Below are 24156 nucleotides of genomic sequence, written 5' to 3'. Positions count from 1 at the left end.
TGAAATTCATTTATTTTTCCATAGTTTCCATGTTTTTCAATTTTTTCTTTTTCTTTTTTATCTGAGATAAAATATTTTTGAAACGCCAGTTAACTAATTTTTTAAATATTAAAAACAGATCATAATATTTAATTTAGCTAGTTGACGTTAATACGCAAACTTCGCTATTCAAAAACACTGGTGCTAATATAAACTCATGACAATGTAATTGATTTGCATTTGTAAATAATGAAACGGCATCAACAGAAATTGTCATCTACTGAGATATAATTAACATAATGAATTCATTACATTGCGGTCATATCAGCAAGAGAACACACCTCAACAGACCACTGGACGTAGACAACTTCGACGCCTTCACCCAACAGCACACAACAACATTCGACAACAACACACAACAACTAACCACCAGCCCAATGCAACAGCGACATCATTAACTTAAAAAAACATCAGCATAAATCAACACGCGCCACTATAAAACGTGCCGGCAGATCCAGCTGAGCATCGTGACAACAGAGTTTTCAATTCATTCACAAGCTCATCCATCTCTGCTCGTGTTTCGCTTTTGTCAGCAGTGGAACAACATGTCAGATTGTTTGGCTGACTAATCAATGAAATATTGATGTCAGTATTGTTTGCATAATGCAATCCGCTTCAAGTGAGATAATTGCTGCTGTTTATTTTTTGTAACAACACAATCAGCCTATCGCTTGTTTTCAAATAACAAACTCCAATAGCGCAACACGCCAGTTTATTTTGGCGGGACCCCAAAGACGATGTCGACGACGACATTTGCCTGCCTGCCTGCCTGCCTGCCTGCCTGCCTGCCTGCCTGCCTGCCTGCCTGCCTGCCTGCCTGCCTGCCTGCCTGCCTGCCTGCCTGCCTCCCTGCCTGCCTGCCTGCCTGCCTGTCTGTGTAGTATCTTATTTACTATGGTAAAAATACATTGAACAACATTAGTGATGGTGCATTCTCAATATTAAAAATGTTAGAGAAATAAACTACAATAATACTAGCACCACTATTACTACTCTTACTACTACTACTACTACTACTACTGCTGCTACTACTACTACTACTACTACTACTGCTGCTGCTGCTGCTACTTTTACTACTACTACTACAAATACTAATGATAATAGAAACCAAAGTAACAAAATATTATGATATAATGTCGTTGTCAATAGCATCAGCAACTTCACTCCCAGCATGTTATTATTATCGATGCCACAGTCATTTCTGCTTTGTTTTAGCGCTTTTTTTATATTTTCCCAATAATGTTATCAGTATTTTTACGTGTTGGTTGAACGTACGGACGGACGGCTCGTATTCACACAAAGAGGTGTGGCGTATTGCTTGCCTGCAACGAATTCCAAACAGGTTAAGATATAACGCAATTTAATGCAGTTTTAACAGGATACAACGCGATGCTGTGTATTTTGCTTATTGTTGTTTCCATGTGGCTGTTGTCATTTATATTTTTTGTTGTTGTCATGTGATTTTTTGTAGTTGCTTACTTTGTTGAGTGACATCTAGTGAGTTTCGTGACCTACCATGCTACTGCGTCGTGTGTGTGTGTGAGTGAGCTGCTTGCTGGCTCTTGAAGATGAATTATGCATTAGTGGATACCTTTCTGGTCTGTCGTGTATTTGTCCTGTGCTGTTTGTCGTCTGGCGTGTTTCTCCGAAGTTGTTTTTACATTAAGACAGTTTGTTTGTTTGTTTGCTTGTTTGTTAGTACTTTGTTGTTTTGTTGCTCTAACAGTATCGTCATAGTTTTTTGTAAATTGAAAAGTTGTTTAGTATGTTCCAGTTACTCGTCGATAAAGATCTCATTGTATTATTTTATTTCATGCGATTTTTAATATGAACTGGTTTTAGAATATATTTTAAATCAACATTTTTTTAAATTTTAAGATGGCGCCAATTTCGCATTGGACCAATTTGGCCTTTGTGTGCAACAAATACTGCTGTGACAAATATTGTTGTATTGATTTGACGATCGATGATGTTGTGTTCCCAACAATCAAACAAAATATTTACATATAAATATACATACATATTTTTTTAAGCTTATCCATGCTCTTCTTTTGCAAATAACAAGAAACCAAAGATGAATGAGAAAGATCTTACTTGTGTTATTTCGTTTTGGCAAACATTTAACATTTATTTAGTGTTTCCATTAAAATGCAAAATAACTAAAAAATAAAATTTTTAAAGGAGTAAGAAAACAAGAAAGAGTCCTTCGCAAAAGCATTCTCTGATGAAATGTGCTGTCCGCGTGTGAGGCAGTGCTGATTGTCAGGCCAGATGTCTCTACGTGTTTGTGTCCGTCTGTGTGTCGTTTGTTTTTATGTGTTTTTGTGATGTTTTGTGTATGTTGTTTATGATGTTGTTGTGTGATGTTGTTGAGAGATGTTGTTGTTGATGTGTCTGTGTGAAGTTGCGTGTGTGTTTATGATGTTGCTGTGTGACGTTTTGTGCTCCACTGTGAATAACGCAGTTGATTGCATTTGCGGAAGTTGATGTGTTGTTGGGTTGATAGGTTATGCCGTGTTGTTGTCATTAGATGGCTTGCCTGTCGCTCTATATTCTGCTGATGTTTTGTATGCTGCTATGCTAGGATGTGTGTGTTGTATTTTATTGTGTGCTGTTTGTATGTAGTTGTTTGTTGTTGTGTGTTGTTGTGCATATTCGTATTCAGTTGTTATGTGAGTTCAAATGTTTGTTGTTCAGTGTTAGAGAGCTTGTGTTTTTTTGGCATCGTTGCGGACTGAGTTGTGCGGTTGTTGGCGTGCCGGAGGATTTACAACACGGCAACAAAAGAGAGCAGGCGAACGTGACTGGCTGGCTTTTTATGGCTATTTGTTTTACAGCTTCCTTTGTAATATTTAATTAAAAAATTTATTACGTCGGTTTTAAAAAGTTTTATATTTGTTTTCAACTTATTGGGACCACACAACTTTTACCTAAATATTTTTGTTTCCTAAATTATGTGCTATTTTAATATATAAATTTTCTTTATTAAATTAATAGAATGTTTTTTCTAAAAAATTTGGTCGCTTCATAACAAAATTGTATAATATTTTTTACGAAAATTTTGATGATTTTCTAAAGTTATTTTGATAGATAGAATGAAACCTAAAAAATCAGCCGAGGTGGTGCAATCGAAATATTTCCATCCACTCAGAAATTCTGGTCTGTCGGAATTGGAAACAAGTTGGCTTCAGTTCGTCTGGTTTGGGCTGTACGGTAAAACAACAAATATTTAATTTTACATATTTTATAGACAGTTTGTTCGGTTTAAATTTGTAAAATATTTAAAAATAATTTTGCGGCTATTTTCAGCAGGTATTTCAAGAAACATCCTCATAAATTCAGTCTGCTCGTCTTACCAGGTTTGAAAGCCGCTCTGTTGATATTTCAGATTTTGTTTGACAGTAATTTAAGTTAAATTTTCTGATTTATTAAATTAAAAATTTTTGTATTGCAACAAAGGCAGAAAGAAACAGCAAATTGTGACAAGTTAAATAAAGAACGAAAGAAAGGAAATAGTTGTGAAGAGATGAGATAAACAAAACATGGATATTAATAATATAATACTGTACATCAAAGGTTGTATGATATAAAATAAACAATGAAAAAGATAAAAAAGCGATAACTCATATAAACAGTTGTTGTTTGGATGCGGAAATGACGTTATATTTTTTTTCAATTTTCTTCTTACTACAACTAAACTGATTAAAAAATAGAGTGAAAAAGTGCTGCTTTTTAAAAATTCCGCTGATTTTAAGTCCAATTAGTTAAAAACTCATAGACACAGAAGACATTGAATATTTTGATCTTCAACACAAACTGTAGCAGTATATTGTATATTCAACGTCATTCATGATTTACTTTACTGACCAAGTCATGAAATTTTCATTTTTATTCAAAAATTTTTTCTCGCTGAAACGCTTTTTTTTCACAAACGATTTTAAAATGAAACAAAATAAATTATAACTTCTTTTTTGTTAATCCGAACTTATAGAACCAGATAATATATGAATTGAAAATTGAATTATTTGTAACAAGATTCACATAACTTAACAGCTGATGATGCAAAGAGGAACATCAAGTTAACCATCCAGCCCAACCAAATACTGGCAAACCTCAAGTTGTGCGCGGAGGAACTCAGGCGTGTCGTACACTACATCAACAAACTCAACATTGTCAGGATATTATTACCGATATTCAGTTGAATAGTTACAAAGAGTTGTGAGATTTTAAATAAAAAATTTAATTAATTAATTATTTTTGTTTAAATAAAATATTATAGGAAAAAACATTAAAAAGAACTTTTTAAATTTTTGATTACATATTAAAACTAATTTTGATAGCTATAATTGATTTTTCAAATGCAAGAAAAATTCATGATTTAATGTCATTTTTTAAACCGTTGATTAGATAAAAAGAAACTCCTCGACATTTCCATGGTGCCTGTTTTTTGTACAATCATCTTTTAAGTAATTTATAAGCCAATTTCTAACGAATTTTCAAAGTTTAACCAATCCCCAATCAACTAACTAATTAGGAAATGTGTGCTTGTTTCGGTACATTCTTTTAATCACTTCAAACAACAGTGGCAAATTTCTTCTTAAAGCCACTGCATTTCCTGCTTGTCTGTTTTAAACAACAAAAACCTTTTAACCAATAAGCAATGTTCAAAGAAATGTTTAAAAGAAATAAAATTATGTTGCAGCTAAAAAAATTAAAGACTAATGAAAATAAGTTAGACGAGCAGAAACAGTTGTTGTGAGATTTCAAACAATGCCAAACGTTTGAACTATTAGAAACAACGACGAAAATTGGAACCACATAACTGCAGAAAGACAGAGCTTACAATCGGATGTTGTAACAACATACCATCAAAACAACAAATCCAAGTCTTATCCCGTTCTGGTAACATACACAAATTCATGTAACACTAAATTTTGTGAACATTTGAAGGAATTGTGCAGCGTTAGTTTTTGTTTTCGGCGCTCGCATCGGTTTGATATAAATTTGCGAGATCAGAGAGCATCGTAAACATCATTGCAAACAGGATCGAAGTACACGCAGTACGCGCCTGTAAAAGACAATCTCAACTGTAATTTGATCGTCACATTGCCAAATTTTCCAAAACGCTACAACGTCCCGTTGCTATCAGCAGAACAAATCAACTGGATGTATTATAATTTTACTCCGCGTGTTATTGCATACCGCCACAACATCATTAACAGCTCGTTGAAAAACAAACCAACAATAAAGGATATGTAACAGATACAAGGCATGTACACGTTTAAATATATATGACAACGTTAACAGCATTTCCACTAGGCACATCTCAACACACAAACATAACAACAACGACAACAACAGCAACAACAACTACAACAACAACAACACATTACTAAACCTAACAGCTTAACAATGGCGCAGGTCGTGTTGAAACGAAACAATCAGACATCACAACAGATCAAAGGATGCACGCAGACAACACATACAAGCATACATCAACAAAAAAAACACGGCATAAACATCTATAACAGACACAGAACCAGACACATACATAGACACATACATCTAAAACATACACGACAAACGACGCACAGTCACCAGCAGGAGACAGGGCACACACGACACATTCATCAGAGACAAACTCGACAATCACGACACATGCATCTATTGTGATCAAATTCATCACAGGATGCCAACCATCAATCTCAAGCACTTTCGACTCTCATCATAAAACGAAATGAAATATTTTCCCTTCACTGCTATATTTTAATCTTTACACTATATAAATGTTGATAAACGCTTTATTGTTATTGTTCTTTTTATCATTATTTTTATTGCTATATTCAAATATATGTCAAGCAAAATATAATTATTGTTGTGATATTCGGTTACTTGTCGGTAGTCGAAAGTTTCGGTTATTTATTAAAAGTAGTCGGATAAAATATTCATCCAATTACTCATTCGGGATTTTGCTTATGACGTAATTTTTGCCCCTTTTGGGCCAGAAAGCTATTGAACTTTTAAATTTCGTTTAACATAGCTCAGAATTATAAAATTCCTCACAATAATCAAAACCGATTAAATACTTGGAATCGAAAAATTTTCCGAACCGGCGATCAGTTAATTTTTAAAAAGATTTCGTGAGTACCGAATACTTTGTTTAACTTGAGTAAATGTATTCAATAAATACGACACCCCCAATCATTAATTCTGATACGTTTAGTTAACATTGAAATCTGCGCAATAACTTTTGTTCTCTCTTTCATATTTGTGTCCGTCTAGTCGAGAATTGATTGTTGAGTGTGGGCAGTGAGAATGAAATGCAGAAAGACGTGGAAGGCATTCCATTTTTATTTCCATTCCATCGAGGAAATTTAAAATGCATTATGCATGCATCATTATGTTTTCTTCAGTAAAAAGAAAATGATTTTCCTGGAAGTTTATCTTTGCCAAAATAAAAAATTTACAGTTTAACATAAGAAAAAAGATTCAATTGGACAAACCTCGTGACGTGTTGACACAAACAAAAAAACAAAACAAGTATTTATTTAAAAGCATTTACTGACAGGACACGCAAGTTGTACACACCTGTACAAAGTAGAACATCAGGTTAACAAATATGGAAAAAGATATAACAAAGACAAAAAACTAATAAAAAAAAATTTAATAATTATTAAAATAATTAAAATGGTAGATTAGCAGGTATTGATAAACTGACGGATGGATGGATTGATGAATGGATTGATGGATGGATGAATGGATAGATGGATGGCTGGATGGATGGATGGATGGATGGATGGATGGATGGATGGATGGATGGATAGATGGATGGATGGATGGATGGATGGATGGATGGATGGATGGATGGATGGATGGATGGATGGATGGATGGATGGATGGATGGATGGATGGATGGATGGATGGATGGATGGATGGATGGATGGATGGATGGATGGATGGATGGATGGATGGATGGATGGATGGATGGATGGATGGATGGATGGATGGATGGATGGATGGATGGATGGATGGATGGATGGATGGATGGATAATAATTAATCACAAGCTCCTTGATTGATGTTGTTATTTTCAAAATAATTTTATTTGATGAACGAGCAGACATATATCTTTTAAATTGAAATTTGTTTATGAACTTTCTACATTTGAAATTGTTGATTTAGTTATACAACGTGTTTTCCTTTTCAAAGATTAAACTTTCTATTTATATATTGTTATTTATGCGTGTGTGTGTCTGTGTCTACTTACGCATGTGTATGTGTGTGTAATCGTGCGTGTGTGTGAGTATGTGTGTGTGTGTGTCTGAAAATTTGAAAGTTTTACAAATATTCAACATTTTCTGACAAGCTTTGTAACATTGTGCAAACATTTTAATACCTGTTACGATTCGTGAACATTCGAAATTTTCTCGTCCAAACTTCGCTGCCTTAGCAAATTCATCACTGTTGTCATATCCACTAAGTTATTGATTCTATTATTGATTCTCTTTTTATTGATTGTTGCTACAGATGTTACGAAAGTAATGCTGATACTGTTCAGCCATCTGTCGCGATGTTGTTGCTGTATTGTGATTTATAAGTTCTGTATCGCTTTTGCCCGTTGTTGTTAATGTTATTTTTATTGTTATTGCTGTTGTTGTTGCCTCTGGTTGATGTGATGCTACATTTATTAAGATTATGAATCAATTGTTGGCCTATATATGTGGCGTAGTTTTAATATTTGTGTTCCATACTGTTTCATCATGCTGCTATCAACAGAGCGAGTTGTGCTTCTATTAAAATATTACTATTATTATTCTAATTATTATCATTATTATTAATATTATTGTTATTATCATTTCTTACGATTTTATTATTTCTATTCGCAAGTCAAACTGCGATGTTTGTTCCACATTTATCTCCTTTGTTTATCTTGCTTTTTAGATATGGAATGTCTGGTCATCATCGTGCGCAATATGTTTGTCTTTTTATTAATCTGTTGTTTTTTCAGGATTCTTTATTTAGAATTCTTTCCAATGAGTATTATTGCAGTAAGATGCAACTTATTGAATTAATTTCACTAATGAATTGCGACAAAGATGTGTGTGTGTTTGTGTTTTGTGTGTGTGTTTTTGTGTGTGTGTGAGTGAGTGTTTGTGTGTGAGTGAATGTGTGCATGAGTGTGTGAGTGAGTGTGTGTTTGTGTGCGTGTGTGTGTAATTGCCTATGATTTGTGTCCATTTTCTATGTGTTAGCATGTAAATTTTTTCAGTTTTTATTTTTTAGAAATTTATTCCTTGTTTTTTTTCATTTAATTATTTTTATTATATGAGGTCTGTTTGTTAAATTTATCTATAGAATCAAGTGTACAAAATGAGAACAATGAGGCACGTAACTCGTAACATTATGGAGCGTAGAAATATTTCATTTCAACCATAGAGTAATAAATTTTCAAAGAATGTATTTTTGTTTCTAAGAAACACTTCACACCCACACATTCTAACTGTGTAAGTGAATGACAGTTGGCCTCTTGTGTGGGTATTTTTTATTTTTAAACTTTTTAATAACATTATTTTAGGAAATTAAAAAAAAATGAACATATATATTATCATGTATGAAAAATTTTGTATTCGTATTGTATAAAATAGTTTTTAAACAATATTCAGATGAAAATGTAGATTCAGGTTTTTTTTATAAGAGCTTTATTTTCTATAATTTTTCTTGATTAAAAATAATTAATTCATTTATTAAAGTGACCGAAAGCACCATACAAATCCACACCAATCGAGAAATGAAATGAAATTAATAATTAACATGAAACAGAAAAAATTACAATTAATGTTCAATCCAGGCAAAACAACTGACAAGGTTGAAAATTAAATTAAAAATTAATTAATCCAAAAAGTAATAATGGCAGCACGTTTCGGCATAATAAATCAAAATGTTTGTCTAAATATTTATTCAGTCATAAGATTTTTTTATAAATATATTCTTTGAATAACTGGCTGCTATAAATCTTTCTCTTCAAATGTTAGACATGATCTTTCGTAATTTTTGTTTAACAATATTTGAGGATGCATTTAAAACCATCTGACGTGATTCAACGAGCCAGCAGCTGACAGCAGCTCTATGATAATCAGCATGTCGTTCCGTTCATTAGACGAATGTGGCATGCGATCAATCTCTATTTGCATTCATATCATGGCCGTGCTTAATTGATGCCAGTTTATTCAATTAGAGCTAAACCAGGGCATAATAAAATGCTTTTAATGCAACGAATATTGTTGTATCTGCGTTTGTGTCTCTTCAAATGTTTCATTTTTGAGTTGGGTGAGCGTTTAATACATGACTTTTATTACCGTCATATTATTTTCAACCATAAAAATGATTTTTGGCAACCTTCCACATGGCGTTAAAAGAAATGTTTACTTTTTATAATTGTTTAAAAATCCACCATTCAATCCAAATAAAGTACAAATTTTGAAACGACAGACATCGAGGTAATAAAACGTCGAATTGAAAAGCCACACTCCTCTCTATCTCTGTTCCATAAAACGAAATTTTCGTCGGTCAGAAATAAGTGCATTTCACAATTCTGCACTTTGGCATTCTACAACAGCAAAAAACACAACACAGACTATTTGCCACTTTTCTGTTTTTTGTAAAAATTTCTGCGTTTATTTATATTATAATTACAACTGTTCGTTCGTTCTCTTTACTTCTTAATACAGTTAGCCTCATTCAGAAGTTTATTGAAACCTTTTCAAGTTCCACAAAAACGGATAACATTTAATTTATTTTATAATTTTTTTGACATAGATCGTTCGTATTTCGTAAAATGGAAATTTCATTATATCGATTCGTGGCTTCTGGTGTGGCACGTTTATCCGAAAAAACATCTCATCATTTTCTATCGACTGATCATCAGATCAAATCAGATTTTTCCATTTCCTAATTTCTTTCGATGGACTGATTTTTTTTTTCATTTCCATCCATGTTTCATCTAATCAGATCAAAAAATTTAACCAATAACGTTTCTAACGTTCATATTCAGGTTATTTTTGTTGCTATGTATAAAACTTTGTTATATTTCGACTTTATCAACGGCATCAATGCCCCAACATGTATTTTTAAGGTTTTAAATTTTAAAATGATGATATTTTTAAAGAATTAATGATTTCATATTAAATTTTAATATCCGACAGTAAGTGGAAAAAATAAAAAAAAATAGCAACAAAATTTGCTTTCCCAATTAAATTTTTCAACATGTCAAATAGCAATTGGAGAAATTCCAATGGAACAAAGCAGTGAGAAAGGGATTGCGCTCTGATTCCTGGAAGAAGCTCGTTAATTTGACGACATTCAAACTTTCATCATCTCATTTCACTACCACACGCGTAATTAATTTCCTTTCAAATTTGTTACCAAAGTTATGGCCAACGTGTTAATTGGCTGAAGTGTTAAAAAGAATATAAGGTAACACCAGATAATGCAACGTTTATGAATAAACTATTTTACAAATTGTAAAAAAATGTGAATTTTAAAGTGTATGATTTATAAATGTGTTGTAATGCAACCAATTAAAAAATGTGATGTGATGTGCCACAAGATTCGGTTTTCAGATCAAATCTCTCGACAACTTATTATATTTCCAACAGACAGTCAGAAGTACTTCTCCATCAATCTCCACACATCTGTTAAACTCCTCTCTTGATATAGACATCTTCACCAGACCCACCTACAGCGTAACAATTTCGTGCCGAACTTCCTTCAACTCAACCCTAGCAAGTACAACATTTACTCACTTGCATCAAACAGCGCTACCAAGATTTTCAACTCATCAAATATAAATATCGCCGGAGTAATGTGACGTTAAGTAACCTAATGAGGTTTGATGTGATATGATAAGATATGATATGATATGATATGATATGATTTGATATGACACATGATATGATATCACGTGATTTGATCCTGATGTAATGTGATATGATGTGATTTGATGAAAAGTGTGTAATGTGTTACTGTGTAGTGAGAAGTGATGATGTGTGATGAATGCGATGCGATAAAAACTGCCAGCTGGAAAGGAAGTCCAGAGGTACAACGATGCTTAATGATTTGTAATTTATGACGGAAGGAGGAGGACGATGGGCGTGTAATGATTCCATCCTATTAATTTGTAATCAAAAACAATTTGTTTATACTGGAACGCATGCAAAGATGAATGGGAAAATGATGTTCGTCTCTACAGAAGAGGCAATGAACGAGAAAAAATTATCGGCGAATAAATTGAAATAGTGATCGATTGAACATATACTTGCCATGCAGATGAGTATGAATGAAGTATCATAATCGTCAGTAGTGAAAAATAATATGATGTTCCAATGCAATACTGCTTGATCGATGCTAATATTAATTTTAAATTTGCTATACTGATAAAAAATGCATGCCCATAACTTAAGCTCGAGTGTTCTTTGATTTGTTTGCATGTGCTTGCTACATGTGCGTTTGTAAACTTTGCCAGTGTTGTTTCAGCATGTTTCCGCACAAACGTTCAAATAATTTTCTACTCGATTAGCCAGAGTAATGCATGCATGCAAATGAATCTATGTATACTTACAATTACAAGGCATTTTTTTCTAACTGAACGAAAATAAAAATAGATTATAAAAATTTGAAAAATCGTTTGTATTTAAAATATTATATCTTTGCCATTTATTCAAATTTATATATTTTATTTATTGCAGAAGACTGCTCAAATTTTAAAATTCAAACCTTGACTGTATAGCACAATACATATTTTTTTTGAAACACACACACACACACACACACACACACACACACACACACACACACACACACACACACACACACACAGACATGTCATTGAACCCTTGATATCCATCAAACCATTCCGACTCATTTGTATTCACCGCGCCTCCTTCAAACTCCATCAACCAATCTAGCACTCAATAATAAAGACACTAAACAATAATGATACTCAGCCACGCATATTCCTGCTATGCAACAGCAACAACCAAAACAACAACAACCAAAACAACATCAACCAAAACAACAACAGCAACAACAACAATAACAACAAAACAGTCTTCATTCATATTACTGATAAACAATAATATTCGGGCTCTCCTAAATGAAACTGGCGTAAAATAAAAACAGTGCCTTCTTAGAGATTGTTGGTAGAGAACAAACAACACACATTCAGAGCAAGCTCGTAAGAGACTTTTTGCAGGTTGAGGCACGATCATTCGTTCGCGCAACTCGTCCAACACGCTTCTTCCCAATGTGAGCCTATGAGCAAACAGTATTTCTATTAAACGATCTCCCTATAAAAAACATACGCCGGCGATGATGTTGTTATTAAAATTGAAAAAGATTAATATGCTAATGTTTCTGTTAAGATTAGCGATAAATAAGAGCGGTGTAATGAATATGCATGACAGGCTGTAGAGTGGGCGCTAATGAATGTGATGCAGTGCAGGGTGCACACACACACACACACCACACACACCACACACCACACACACACACACACTTTATGCAGTCGTCGTACAATGAACCATTTTGTTGTCGAGTGACGTAACGGCATCACGTGATTCGCTTTTTGTATCGAAATAAACTTTCAATGTAAAATTTACCCACGATTATCATCGTCGTCGTCGTCATCATCATTTTTATCGTTCGTCCTTCGTTCATTTATCATTTTTGTTTTTTTCTACAAACAAATGTCATCAACTTCCTATTATTATCATTATAATCATCATCATAAGCAGTTCTATAATTAACATGCAACCAGATCATAAATTATAATAAATTATGTTAATGGGAGCACACTGCGAGCGAGATAAGCACAGCCACAAATATTCCGTCAGAGACATTCTCAAGAATACAGTCATGATTTTATCTTTAGAAAAAAATCAACATCCTTATGATCATGATCAACATTGTTATCAATATAGCAATCATGATATCATTGTGTTAACATTATAACAATCATGATATAATTGTGATATCATTATTACAATCATGATATCATCACGACATTTACCGTCAACATCATTGTCATTAAAATGGTCATTATCAATAAATTAATAATAAAAATTGTAATAATTTATCCTCATTACCATAAGGAGCTGCATTGTCATTATCACAATCGTCTTAGTCTCATCATCATCGTCATCATCATCCTCCTCATCATCTTACTCGTCATCATCACTATCATCTTCGCCATCATAATCATCATCAGCAGAAGTAGCATCAGCAGCAACAGCAACAGCAGCATTATCTTGATCACGCCCAACGGAGCACAACTTATTATGTTACTCATAATCGCCAATATGGACTTGCAAGTTGCTTATTGCTTACATATACATATTTATATATAAATATATATACGTGTGTGTATGTGTTTGTGTGTGTGTGTGTGTGTGTGTGTGTGTGTGTGTGTGTGTGTGTGTGTGTGTGTGTGTGTGCCATATTTTAATCATTATTGTATAAATTCTACCGAGCTGTTGTTGACATTAATTAATTTAAAGTTCGTCTTTTTAATTTTCCTTATTTGAAATTTCTGGAGATTGTTCAATTTATTGTAAAAGATAATTATTTATCATCCAAGTTCATCAGGAAAATTTAATGAAACTATTTAAATTTATCATGTAGATAGGCTTTATTTAGATTTTTCACAAATCATCTTAAATTCATACACAAATTATTATACTCACATATGCAGCGATAAAATGGGTGCTGGAGTAGTACAACCGTGAAGTGTTAATGGAAACAATTTACAAAGTGACAACCTCATCAACACAAGCATACACACGCACACACAAATATATAAATAAATGCACACTGATATACACCCCTCATACACACATATACACAAGATATCAAACAATGATAAATCATTCAGGAATGTAAGACAATATTAACGATGTTGACGAAAACAAACGACTTTATAAACTTTTAAGCGAAATTTTGCCGTGAAAGTCGGGCGTCATGAGATGAAAATTGGACATAATGTATGTTCGACGATATTTCGCCGCTTAAACATCATCAATTAAATTGCCAGCACTAATAGTGACAAACAGTTTACCCTTCAAGTTTCCGATCCTACAGTTTCGCAAGCACAAAATTTTTATTTGTTACACATTTTAAAATGTTGCCATTAAAATTTTTAATATCGTTTCATAATATAAACTCGATGCACTAATTCATTAAACAAATCATTCAGCTAACATTGAATTGTATAAATGTATAATATAATTAAAAAATTTAAAAAAGACAAAAAATTAATTAAATAAATCATATTAACAATGTGAATGAAATGAAACTATTCGAGTGGATCGAAGCAAAAGAGAAAAATTAATTAAATTTATTATATGCACGTCTTGCTAACGAATGCATGAATGAATATTCATTTGTTTCAACGTTAATTGGTTTTAAGCATCTCCAGCATGATTCAATAGAGTTTTATATTGAAAATCAACACATTTAATCAACATATTTAATCAACATATTTAATATTCAATCATATTTACTAATAAATCTTATAGAATTTTTTGAAAACAATAATAAAATGTCATACAAGGATATACGTGAATAAAGAAGCATGGCGATTTCACACTTCAAAAAATATTTCCTTGCTCCACATTTTGTCCACGGAGTCCAATTCCTGCTCCCATACTGAATGCGGCAATAAATAAATTATTACTTACACTCTCCACGTATTGTTTTCATAAATTGTCAAGTAAATCTGAATAGAAAAAAAATTTTCTAAACTTGCTTCAGTTTCAATGGATGATCAAAAATACTGCCAATATGTTTTTATTATCTGAGCAACTGGAGCATGTTGATGATTTATATTCTTCAACATGATGTGAAACTTCAAATTTCAAATGTATGGACAAATGATCAGAGGCTTACTCGTCTCTCTAAGCAGGCTACTGATGATTTTTGTGGTGATTTTAAAAAGATTTAAAACAGAAACATGATTTAAACATGATTGTTTAAGGCAAGCATGGTAACAGAAGAACATTAAATTTGTATTTATATAACAGATGATTTTTCAGCAAACAGTAATCAAAAAGTAGGGATGCATTTTTTTTAAATTTTACGCTTCTTTGTGACATTTCAAAGTTTTTTAGTGGTTCGTGTGCTTGAATGTTTTTGCAGCTTATCAAAGTGCATTCCTGTGTTCTATTTCAAATTTACGACTTTGAGAGGCAGCTTACAAATAATTTTATTGCCACCATGTTCAAAAAATAAATTAAAAAACTTTAAAATTGCAAAAAGATATTTTTTCACCAACGCTAAGAATAGTAAATTTATAAAAAGAAATGTAATTATTCAGCGAAAATCTTTAATGACGAAACAAGCACATCAATTTTTAATCAGATGATCGCTTGATTCCCAGCAGTTGCTTCATAAGAAAGAGTTAGAAAAGTTGGATCATCAGCCAGTAGCGTTGTCAGATTGCATCTCCTCTCAAACCTTCCTCTGGACAACAATAACTTTCATCAGTCTTAAGCTCATTGTAAATTCTCTCAAGTGAAACGTAGAGACAACATTAAAGTAGGAATAGAATAAAATAAGTTTAAATCTCGTCAATAAACCATTCGAAACGTAATAATAGTCTTTTTAAAGCACGCTTTTAACAGAATGTTACAAGAATGGCAATTTTTTGGAAAAATTTGTTTTGTATCAAAAAATTGAGGCTTTCAAAATAACAAAAAATTTCTCCTATTAGCCCAATAATAATACTTAAGAGTTCAATAGATTAAAAATTAAATGGAAAAGCAGAAGATTGTAAGTTTAGCAGCAGGACAACTGAAAAACATTTGAAAATTGTGAAATATGTGGTGTGGTGGTGGTGGTTACACATATAATAATTGATGGCGCCTTGGTTGCTGTCTTTCGGGTGAGAAACGCGCGTGTCGATCTTCGAAGACACACTATTTCTCTCTTTCTCTTTCCCTCTCTCTCATTCTCTCTCTCTCTCTCTCTCTCTCTCTCAATTCATTATCTTTACAGTTAATAAACAACTGAAGTTATTTAAAAAGTTTAAAGAATCATTTTGACCGTGGTTTGCGATAAACTTTTATTAATTTATTTTATCAAAAAAAGTTACAAACTTACTTAATGACATTTTATTGAGCCTATACAAAATTCACTATATAGTCTTCTCACAAACATTTCAAAAACTATCAAATGTAAATATAAAATAGATTGTAAAATTATTTTTAATCATATGAATGTATGAGAGAATTTCTGAAATTCAATGAAATTTCATGCCAGAAGCAGAGTTGTAGTTTTTATTGGTTAAGACAGCAAAATGTATGCAGAGTCCATCTAAGTCGCAACAAAATCATAATTTAAATAAACATTAAATAAACTTTGGACATTTTCACTATTAGATCGCCAGACTTTATTGAACAATCGTACTTGTTTATGTATTTTTTTAAACATTGAAAATATTGATAATAGCAATGAGTCATTAAGTTAGATCGTCACGGTTCAAATAGAGCTATAAAACATGGAGTGCAACCCTTTAAAGACAGATGAAACACTGCAATGTAAAAAATTATAACAATCAAAATCCTCTTGAAAACGTTTCTGGTTTAATAAAAAAAAACCGTAAAATTTTGTAAATTTTTTGCAATGTTCATACAATTTCAAAATACATTTTTAATTCTTCGGACCGAAGTATTATTTAAAAATTGTGATATAGTGCATACACAAACATAGGCAAGTACACCTGTAAAGGAATAGTCGAGTTCATATTAGAGAAGTACGTAGGTACAAGGATGGTGATGTTATAGTGCCAGCAATGCACATGCAGTTGTACTGCACTGTACTGTACTGCACTGTACTCACTCACAAAATTTTTAGTTTGTACAAAAAGAAAAGGTTGGTAGGTGAAAGCAAACATAGAAATCCCTGCGATCTCATGCAACTCTTTTTAATGAATTTATCATGTTTTCGGGGACAGTAGCGTGAAGTTGTTACGATGGATTAACGTGTTGATTTTGTTTGACAATTTTCATTGGTAACTGTTCAACGATTTAAATTTTTTTTTAGTTAATTTATTCATTCGCACGTTTGCAGTTTTTATTTTGGATTTGTTATATTCAGTTTAAATGAAATTTATATATAAATTTATGAAATTTTCTTGCAGCAAGAAATTATTTAGTACATTTGTTAAAATACTCGTCTACCTATACCTTTGTGCTAAGTAAAACGAATATATTTTTATTTAAAACATCTCCAAACGTACGCCCTCCTAACTTATCCAGATTCGAATGAAAAATATTTTAAACAATTAAATTTTTTTAAATACCTTAAATATTTTAAATACTTAAAATATTTAGGTTAAAACAACCGTCTATTTGCTCTCAATAGGAATATCATCACTCCACGCGCATTTTAGTTCTAAAGTTGTGGTGATATAATTTTCTATTTGAATATGTGGACCCGTTCAGATGGGATGCGTAGGAATGCATGTTTGAATGGATGTAGCTACGTGTTTGTATGAATGCATTTATGTATTCGTGTTTGTATGAATGCACATATGAATGAATGAGCAAGTTTTCTTTTCTAAAAGCCTGGATGTAGTGTGCATCAACGCGGTGAATGTCTATGAAAGTGTGAGTAGATTTTTGTGGTGTGAGCGCTTAAGCGTACTTTGAAGGCATACGTTAGCACGAGATGACGTATCAATGACAGGATGAAAGCTTTCATGCATGGAACAAATCACTGTGGAGCACATGTGTGGTATGTTCTCATCTACGTACATTCAGTCTATGTTTCAAGACATCTTTCCATTCGAGATTCATCCAACCGACGACATCTCAACAAATTACCTCCTACCAATCATTTACATTACGACCAATTATTTTTGTTGTTAATTCATCTTCATAAACAATAAATTCATTTTAAGTTAGTTCTTTCAAACTTGAAAATTTGAGAAAATATTTTGAAACAAATAAATGTCAAACGCATGTCCATAATATAAAAACTGCGTTAAAATTTAGTTTAGACTTTAATCACACGCTTAAAATATAAACATGAAACCTCCCCATTAAACTGTTGAAGATTTTTAGTTCAAACCGGTGCTCAGGTTGCTTAATTTTATCTGCAACTGAATGAAAAAACATTAAATTTTTTTAATTCAACCCATTCTTGTTGATATATGTTACTGTAAACGCTAAAATTATTACGACTCTTGCAACAAGTTTCCCGGCAACAACACAATATTTTTTTCTATTTAAAAAATATCAATAAATATTTTGAGTTGGTTAATGTTATGCTGAAATCTCAGCATCCTCATGTATTTTGATTTCATTTACTAGACATAATTTAAATGGCCTAAACTAAAAATCTGCAGTCTAAAAACTAATAAATTGCAAATAAAATTATTTTTGTGAAAATGTTATCGAGTGTGGAGCAATCAATACTTATTCTCATGTACTAATAAAAGTATTGCTTGCAATCTGCGATTAAAATCAAATAAAATTTTAAACACACAGCGTAACTAGCCTTCATGTAATCAGATCCAATGTCAAAGATGATGTCTCTGGCGTTGGATGATCTGCCGGAGTGCTGCATGAGACCTCCTCCCGTGTTAACACAACTCACTCGCCTGCCGATGTGACCTGTTCAATTTCCAACCATCCAGAAATCATTCAGTGATGATGTGCACGATATTTATATTAAAAACATGTTGTAGGATATTTAAATGCTGGAGCAAATCCCCAGACAGGCTGTTCACTGAACAGTGTTCAGCGTCGAGTGAATGTTATCAATCAGCGATACATGCACGTAAATCACGGCATTATGCGTGAGATGAAAATTTAATTTTTGCATGCGCCCGTTTACGTTGTGTTTTATTGCTGAGTTTATATTCATATACACCAACGTGATGTAAAGCATTATTAACGCGATCATTTAATCTCTCATTGCTTTGCTGGGTAGGCTGTCTGAACATTTTGCTGTGAAAAAATCACGAGTTTTCTGACAAAGCATAACTGCAAACATTTACGATACTCTTAATTGAAATATATAGTGAATATAAACATAAAACATGATTTCATCTAGGACATATTATTTTGAATGTAATATATATAGCATATTTTCTTAAATATGAAATTAGTTTAATTTTCTGTTAGGAAGTAGTCAATTGACAAGATGACGTTTTTAAAAGTTTTAAAAATTGAAATTTTGTAACGTTTTTTCATTGACGAGTCGTTGATTGTCAGGGAAATAAAAATGTTCATTCGGTTATCAAGCGTCCAACATTAAAAAGTTATTTGCTCAAACATTTCTGAATAATAGTTAATTATTATTTTTGTATGTACATAAAAAACGTGTATTATCATTAAGTAGCAACAAAACTTATGATGCACAATATATATTGACTAGTTTTAGTTATTCTCGTTAATGCTCTTTCTTATTGGTTTCAGATGAGGCATTTAACCTGTCTCAAGCAATGATTTATATCCCGATTTGTGCTGCACCTTCTTTAATACCGGCGCGGTATTTTGTCAATCTTCAAAGGTGTTGGCCAGAAAATATCGAGAACTCATTCAACACAGCATTATTAAAGGTACTTGTTGTAAATAAATGCATACTATTTTGAAATTGGATGAAGGCAATGGCTTACAGATATTAATAATTTTTAGAAGAATAAAAAATAAGAAGAGAAGCAATTTCAGTTTTGAAGCAATGTGGAATGAAAAAAATTATTTTTCATCAGGTTTCTTACAAAATCCACACACACACACACACACACACACACACACACACACACACACACACACACACACACACATTCATATAAACACACACACACACACACATGTTTAAATTTATTAGAGTAAATGCTTATTGAATAATTAGAAGTTGCTGGTGCTGTGAACTATACGGGAATGATACTTGATGGTAATGTCTGTTTTTGAAACAAGTAATGTTTAGACGAACAGAAATTCAATGATGGCGCAAGAATTATGGTGCATAATATTTTATGGCCAATAATATATATATATATATAACGGTTTAAGAATAAGTTACACCAATAAAAATGACGAATGTAGTCATTTTCATTTATTATACGGCCGCCAAAACATTCAGTTTCAACGTTTTCAGTTGCTACCCTACAGACAAAAATTTATTTGCACACAAAATGCAATTTTATAGATATCTGGGTAAGCGAAGAAAAGTAATTTGCGTTTTTATAAAGCCCTAGGCAAGAACCACGAAATGTTCTAAGCAAAGCTATCGGTGATAAAAAAAATAGTGTAGTTGACATTTTTATGTATAGATTTAAAATAAAAGAAACAAATTAAAAACAGATGAATTGCGTTTCAATAAAATTTCTAAGCAACCTTCACTGCGTATGCACGACAGATCCGATGAACCGAGTGCACACTTCTTGTAACATTTGGCTGCAGCAGTGCCCACAGATCCGGTGGGACTTGTGCCTCTTGAACTGCTAAATGGTGTGACGATTTTGATGATGTTGCTGTTGCTATTGTAGCAGGAGTCGTTGTGGTCCAAGTTGTTGTAGTTGTTATAGCTACTGCTGGTGACAGATCGACCGGGAGATTCGGTTTGGAGTGATGCCCTTCGTAATTTTGTCAGGTCAGCAGCCGGAACACCCAATCTGTGCATGACCGTGCCGCTGTTGTTGAAGTAGTTGTAGTAGTTGTGGTGGCTGTTGACGTTGTTGTTGTTACTGCTCGAGTTCGATATGAATGCATCCACCGCCCTCTCCACCGATTGTCTTCTGCCTGGAAAAATTTCTCCCGAAAATGACTTTCTGGCGTCCCTTGTAGCAGGTGGAGATTTGATTTTTGTGGAATGAGTCGTCGTTGCTGATGCAGCCATTGCTGCGGTTGTTGTCGTTGTTGTTGTTGTTGTTGCTACAGTTGAACATTTTGATGGCAACAATGCAGTTGTTGCATTTATAGTCAGAGAGTTCTTGCTCTGTTTTGAACTTAGATCGTTTAATTTGCCTCGACTTCCATACATTTTTATAACTTTCTAAATTACTTTCTCGAAAAATATTTTATTTCAAACAATGAGTTCAATAAAATGCTCCGCAAATTTTTATTTCTTTTTTTTTTACAAATTTAGCAACGACATCACTTTTAATCGATCGCTTTCATAGCAAATATGAGTGATAACTTTCAACGAGCAAATATTTGAAAACCTTAAAACGTGAAAATAAAACTTCAGGGCTCAAACCGTAAACACGCTCAACAGATTTTTAAAACGCAAACATGGTTTTATTTTAAGAAATTAATGAAACTTTAAATTTATTTTAAAGAAATAATTTTTAACAAACAATCACTATTTTTTTAACCAATAGATCCGAGTTTCATTGAAATAATTGCTCCACTGCACATCCTAGCACCGCATGCACAAGAAATCCTGCCTGCCTGCCATTCAATCTTCACAATATGCTGCGCATCTCTTATCGTGCGTAAGTTTATGTCAACATATTTAAAACCATCTATATGAATTAAAATATATTATATGTATTACATAAAAAATATATTGTATGTATGTATATATATATATATATATAATATATATATATATATATATATATATATATATATATATATATATATTATATATATATATATTATATATATTAATATATATTATTGGTAAACCATTACCCGCCATAGGCCAGACGTACGTTTCGTCTCTCACGAGACTCGTCAGTAGCCTGCCGAATAAGGTTTAAGATAACACAACTCAATTATTGGAACCAAGAAACTCAAATTGAGGTGTCGCGACCAATAGGTGAGAACAACATCTCGTTGTTACAAGGTTTAAGAACCCACTCAGTCGCAAGAGGTATTATTGGTATATATATATATATATATATATATATATATATATATATATATATATATATATATATATATATATATATATATATAGTGAGTCGACTTGAATCGAAAAGTACGGGGTATATAAAGGGTTAGAATTTCCGACCTGCTCCGACAAGTATGGTCAGCCCGTACGAGTACATAAAGTACACCATCTCTCGCCACAACCAAAGGTGCACACCTAGCTCGTTCTAGGCTAGACGCTTTTCGTCCCTTATGTAACTCATCAGCAGTAGCCCGAGTTTAAGCACAAACTTGGTGCAATTACTATCTCAGTAGACAATATAGCAATCTAAGGTGTTCTCAAGTAATTCCCAGAAAGACATTAAACACTTTAGTTTCATTGTTGTCTACTGAGATAGTAATTGCTTGGCAATGCATCTATTAGTATTTATTATTTGAAATATTTATTTAATGCAGGCCACTTTCATATAAATTGTAAAGTTTTTACAAAAAAGGAAAACTTTGTGGTTGATTTTTACAAAATTGCGAACAAAGCTGAAAAATATATAGAAAATAAAACAGATAGAAATATGAAAATTAATAAAGTTAAAAATATTAATTAAAAATGCACTTGCATGTGTGCAGTGCAGTGCATGTGAGTTCACTTTCTTGCGTGTTTGTGCCTGAGATTGATATAGGAACGTACCTCAAATTTCATAATGAAATTCCCAACAAGTAATTTAATTTTTGTTTTTTAATGAAATTAAAAATTTCGTAGAGTCCGTTTCTTAATTTCGTTTGACGGCGTGGACATAATTGAGTCAATATAAAATTATTAAATTATTTACCAGATTATAGTGCGGTTCTATTCACATCAACACATTCGCTCAATACCTGTGGACGAACATGCAATGAACACTCACACACCCCACACGCACACACACACAGTTCGCTTGAATATTAATTAATGCAAATAATTCAAATTTTTGCTAGCAGTTCACGATCATATTCTGCAAAGTTTTTCCTATGCTGTTCAACTACTTGAAGCAAAAATTGTTTCTGCTCTGCGTCTTTGGTGATTGTTTCATTGAAATGTTGTACCAACGCTACTCCCCGTTCTGCAGAGTCATTGATGCAAACCAGATTCTTTACAAACACTGCTGCAACTTGGAAAGAAGGAGTATCTGACCAGTTTTCAACAAGTACATCAAGAAAACTGGCATCAATATTAGATGTTTCAAAAAATGTTTTAGACGCACGCAAATTGTCAAAACTTTGTGGTAGTGTTTTCATCAGATGTGGGTCTCGATCTGCTTGTATTGTGCGGACAAGATCAGTCTTTTTTTTTTGTCATACAGGAGAGATGAAAAAAGAACAAGAGTTGCCAATTCTGGATTCATGTACCAAAAATGACGCAACATCATTTTTAATCGTCAAACCAAGAACTGCATCGTCATAGTCATGCAAACGCTGTATCAACAAAATATCATTCACAGGTGCATCAGCAGTGAGCCTGCATGAAAACCATGACTGAAGATAAACACAAATGATAAACCGATTCAAACGTTGAATACCTTGTAATTCTCGAGCTGTTTAAGTTAAAAATGGTTTTATTTACGGTGAATAATAGTTCAATTTTTAATGCGTAGATGGCTTTTGCCATCCATCGTGCCCTGTGCCGTGCACCAGGTTTGCGAATGGCTACATCAACCTGCAGTTCAGCTATTTGTGCAGCAAGAAGTAGAAACTTTAAATAGTCATCTCGAGAATGTCTGACCTCAAGTTGACATTTGATGAATGCTTTAATTGCATCTGAAACAATTATCAAAGGGGTTGATCTGGCTTCTGGTGTGTGATTCATTTCTGTCCATTTTTTACGAAACCTTTTGAAGAATAAAATTTTTGGTTCCAAGACAAACACTATATACACCGGCAAGCAGCACTTCAAACTTATAATGACGGCAAGCCATCCATACTAAATTACGTCCCATGGCTTTTTCTAGAAGAGTGCAAGCTCCATTGAGTTTTCCAGTATTGGAAGCTGTCGTGTCAAAGCACATGCCAATAACCATTGATTCACACTTTCAAGATTTTATCTGTTCATGAACTGCATCAGCAGCTGCTCGTCCTAATCCAGGTGCTTACCTTGGAACTCCAAGAAGTTTTGTAGTGCCATCAACAAGTGATGAGAGCAGAACAGTTAACCAATCTACGTTGACAACACCAGTAACATGGCGAGTTGACTGGTTAAAAATATACAT

General features: G+C 32.9%; 2 protein-coding genes across 2 annotated transcripts; both read right to left on the bottom strand.

The window, feature by feature from the left end:
- Positions 1-19945: 19945 nt before the first annotated feature.
- Positions 19946-20936, bottom strand: HELRODRAFT_167659 (hypothetical protein; the record flags this gene model as incomplete). The annotated part of the gene is made up of 2 exons (XM_009013412.1): positions 19946-19998; positions 20435-20936. The coding sequence occupies 2 exons, from the start codon at positions 20934-20936 to the stop codon at positions 19946-19948; spliced, it is 555 nt and encodes a 184-aa protein (XP_009011660.1).
- Positions 20937-23396: 2460 nt separating this feature from the next.
- HELRODRAFT_167658 (hypothetical protein) lies at positions 23397-24156 on the bottom strand (the record flags this gene model as incomplete). The annotated part of the gene is made up of 2 exons (XM_009013411.1): positions 23397-23778; positions 24041-24156. The coding sequence occupies 2 exons, from the start codon at positions 24154-24156 to the stop codon at positions 23397-23399; spliced, it is 498 nt and encodes a 165-aa protein (XP_009011659.1).

The sequence above is a fragment of the Helobdella robusta genome (genome assembly GCF_000326865.2).
Source record: "Helobdella robusta unplaced genomic scaffold HELROscaffold_12, whole genome shotgun sequence".
NCBI lineage: Eukaryota > Metazoa > Annelida > Clitellata > Rhynchobdellida > Glossiphoniidae > Helobdella > Helobdella robusta.
Note: the sequence above shows the minus strand (reverse complement) of the source record. Positions and strands in the feature narration are given on the sequence as shown.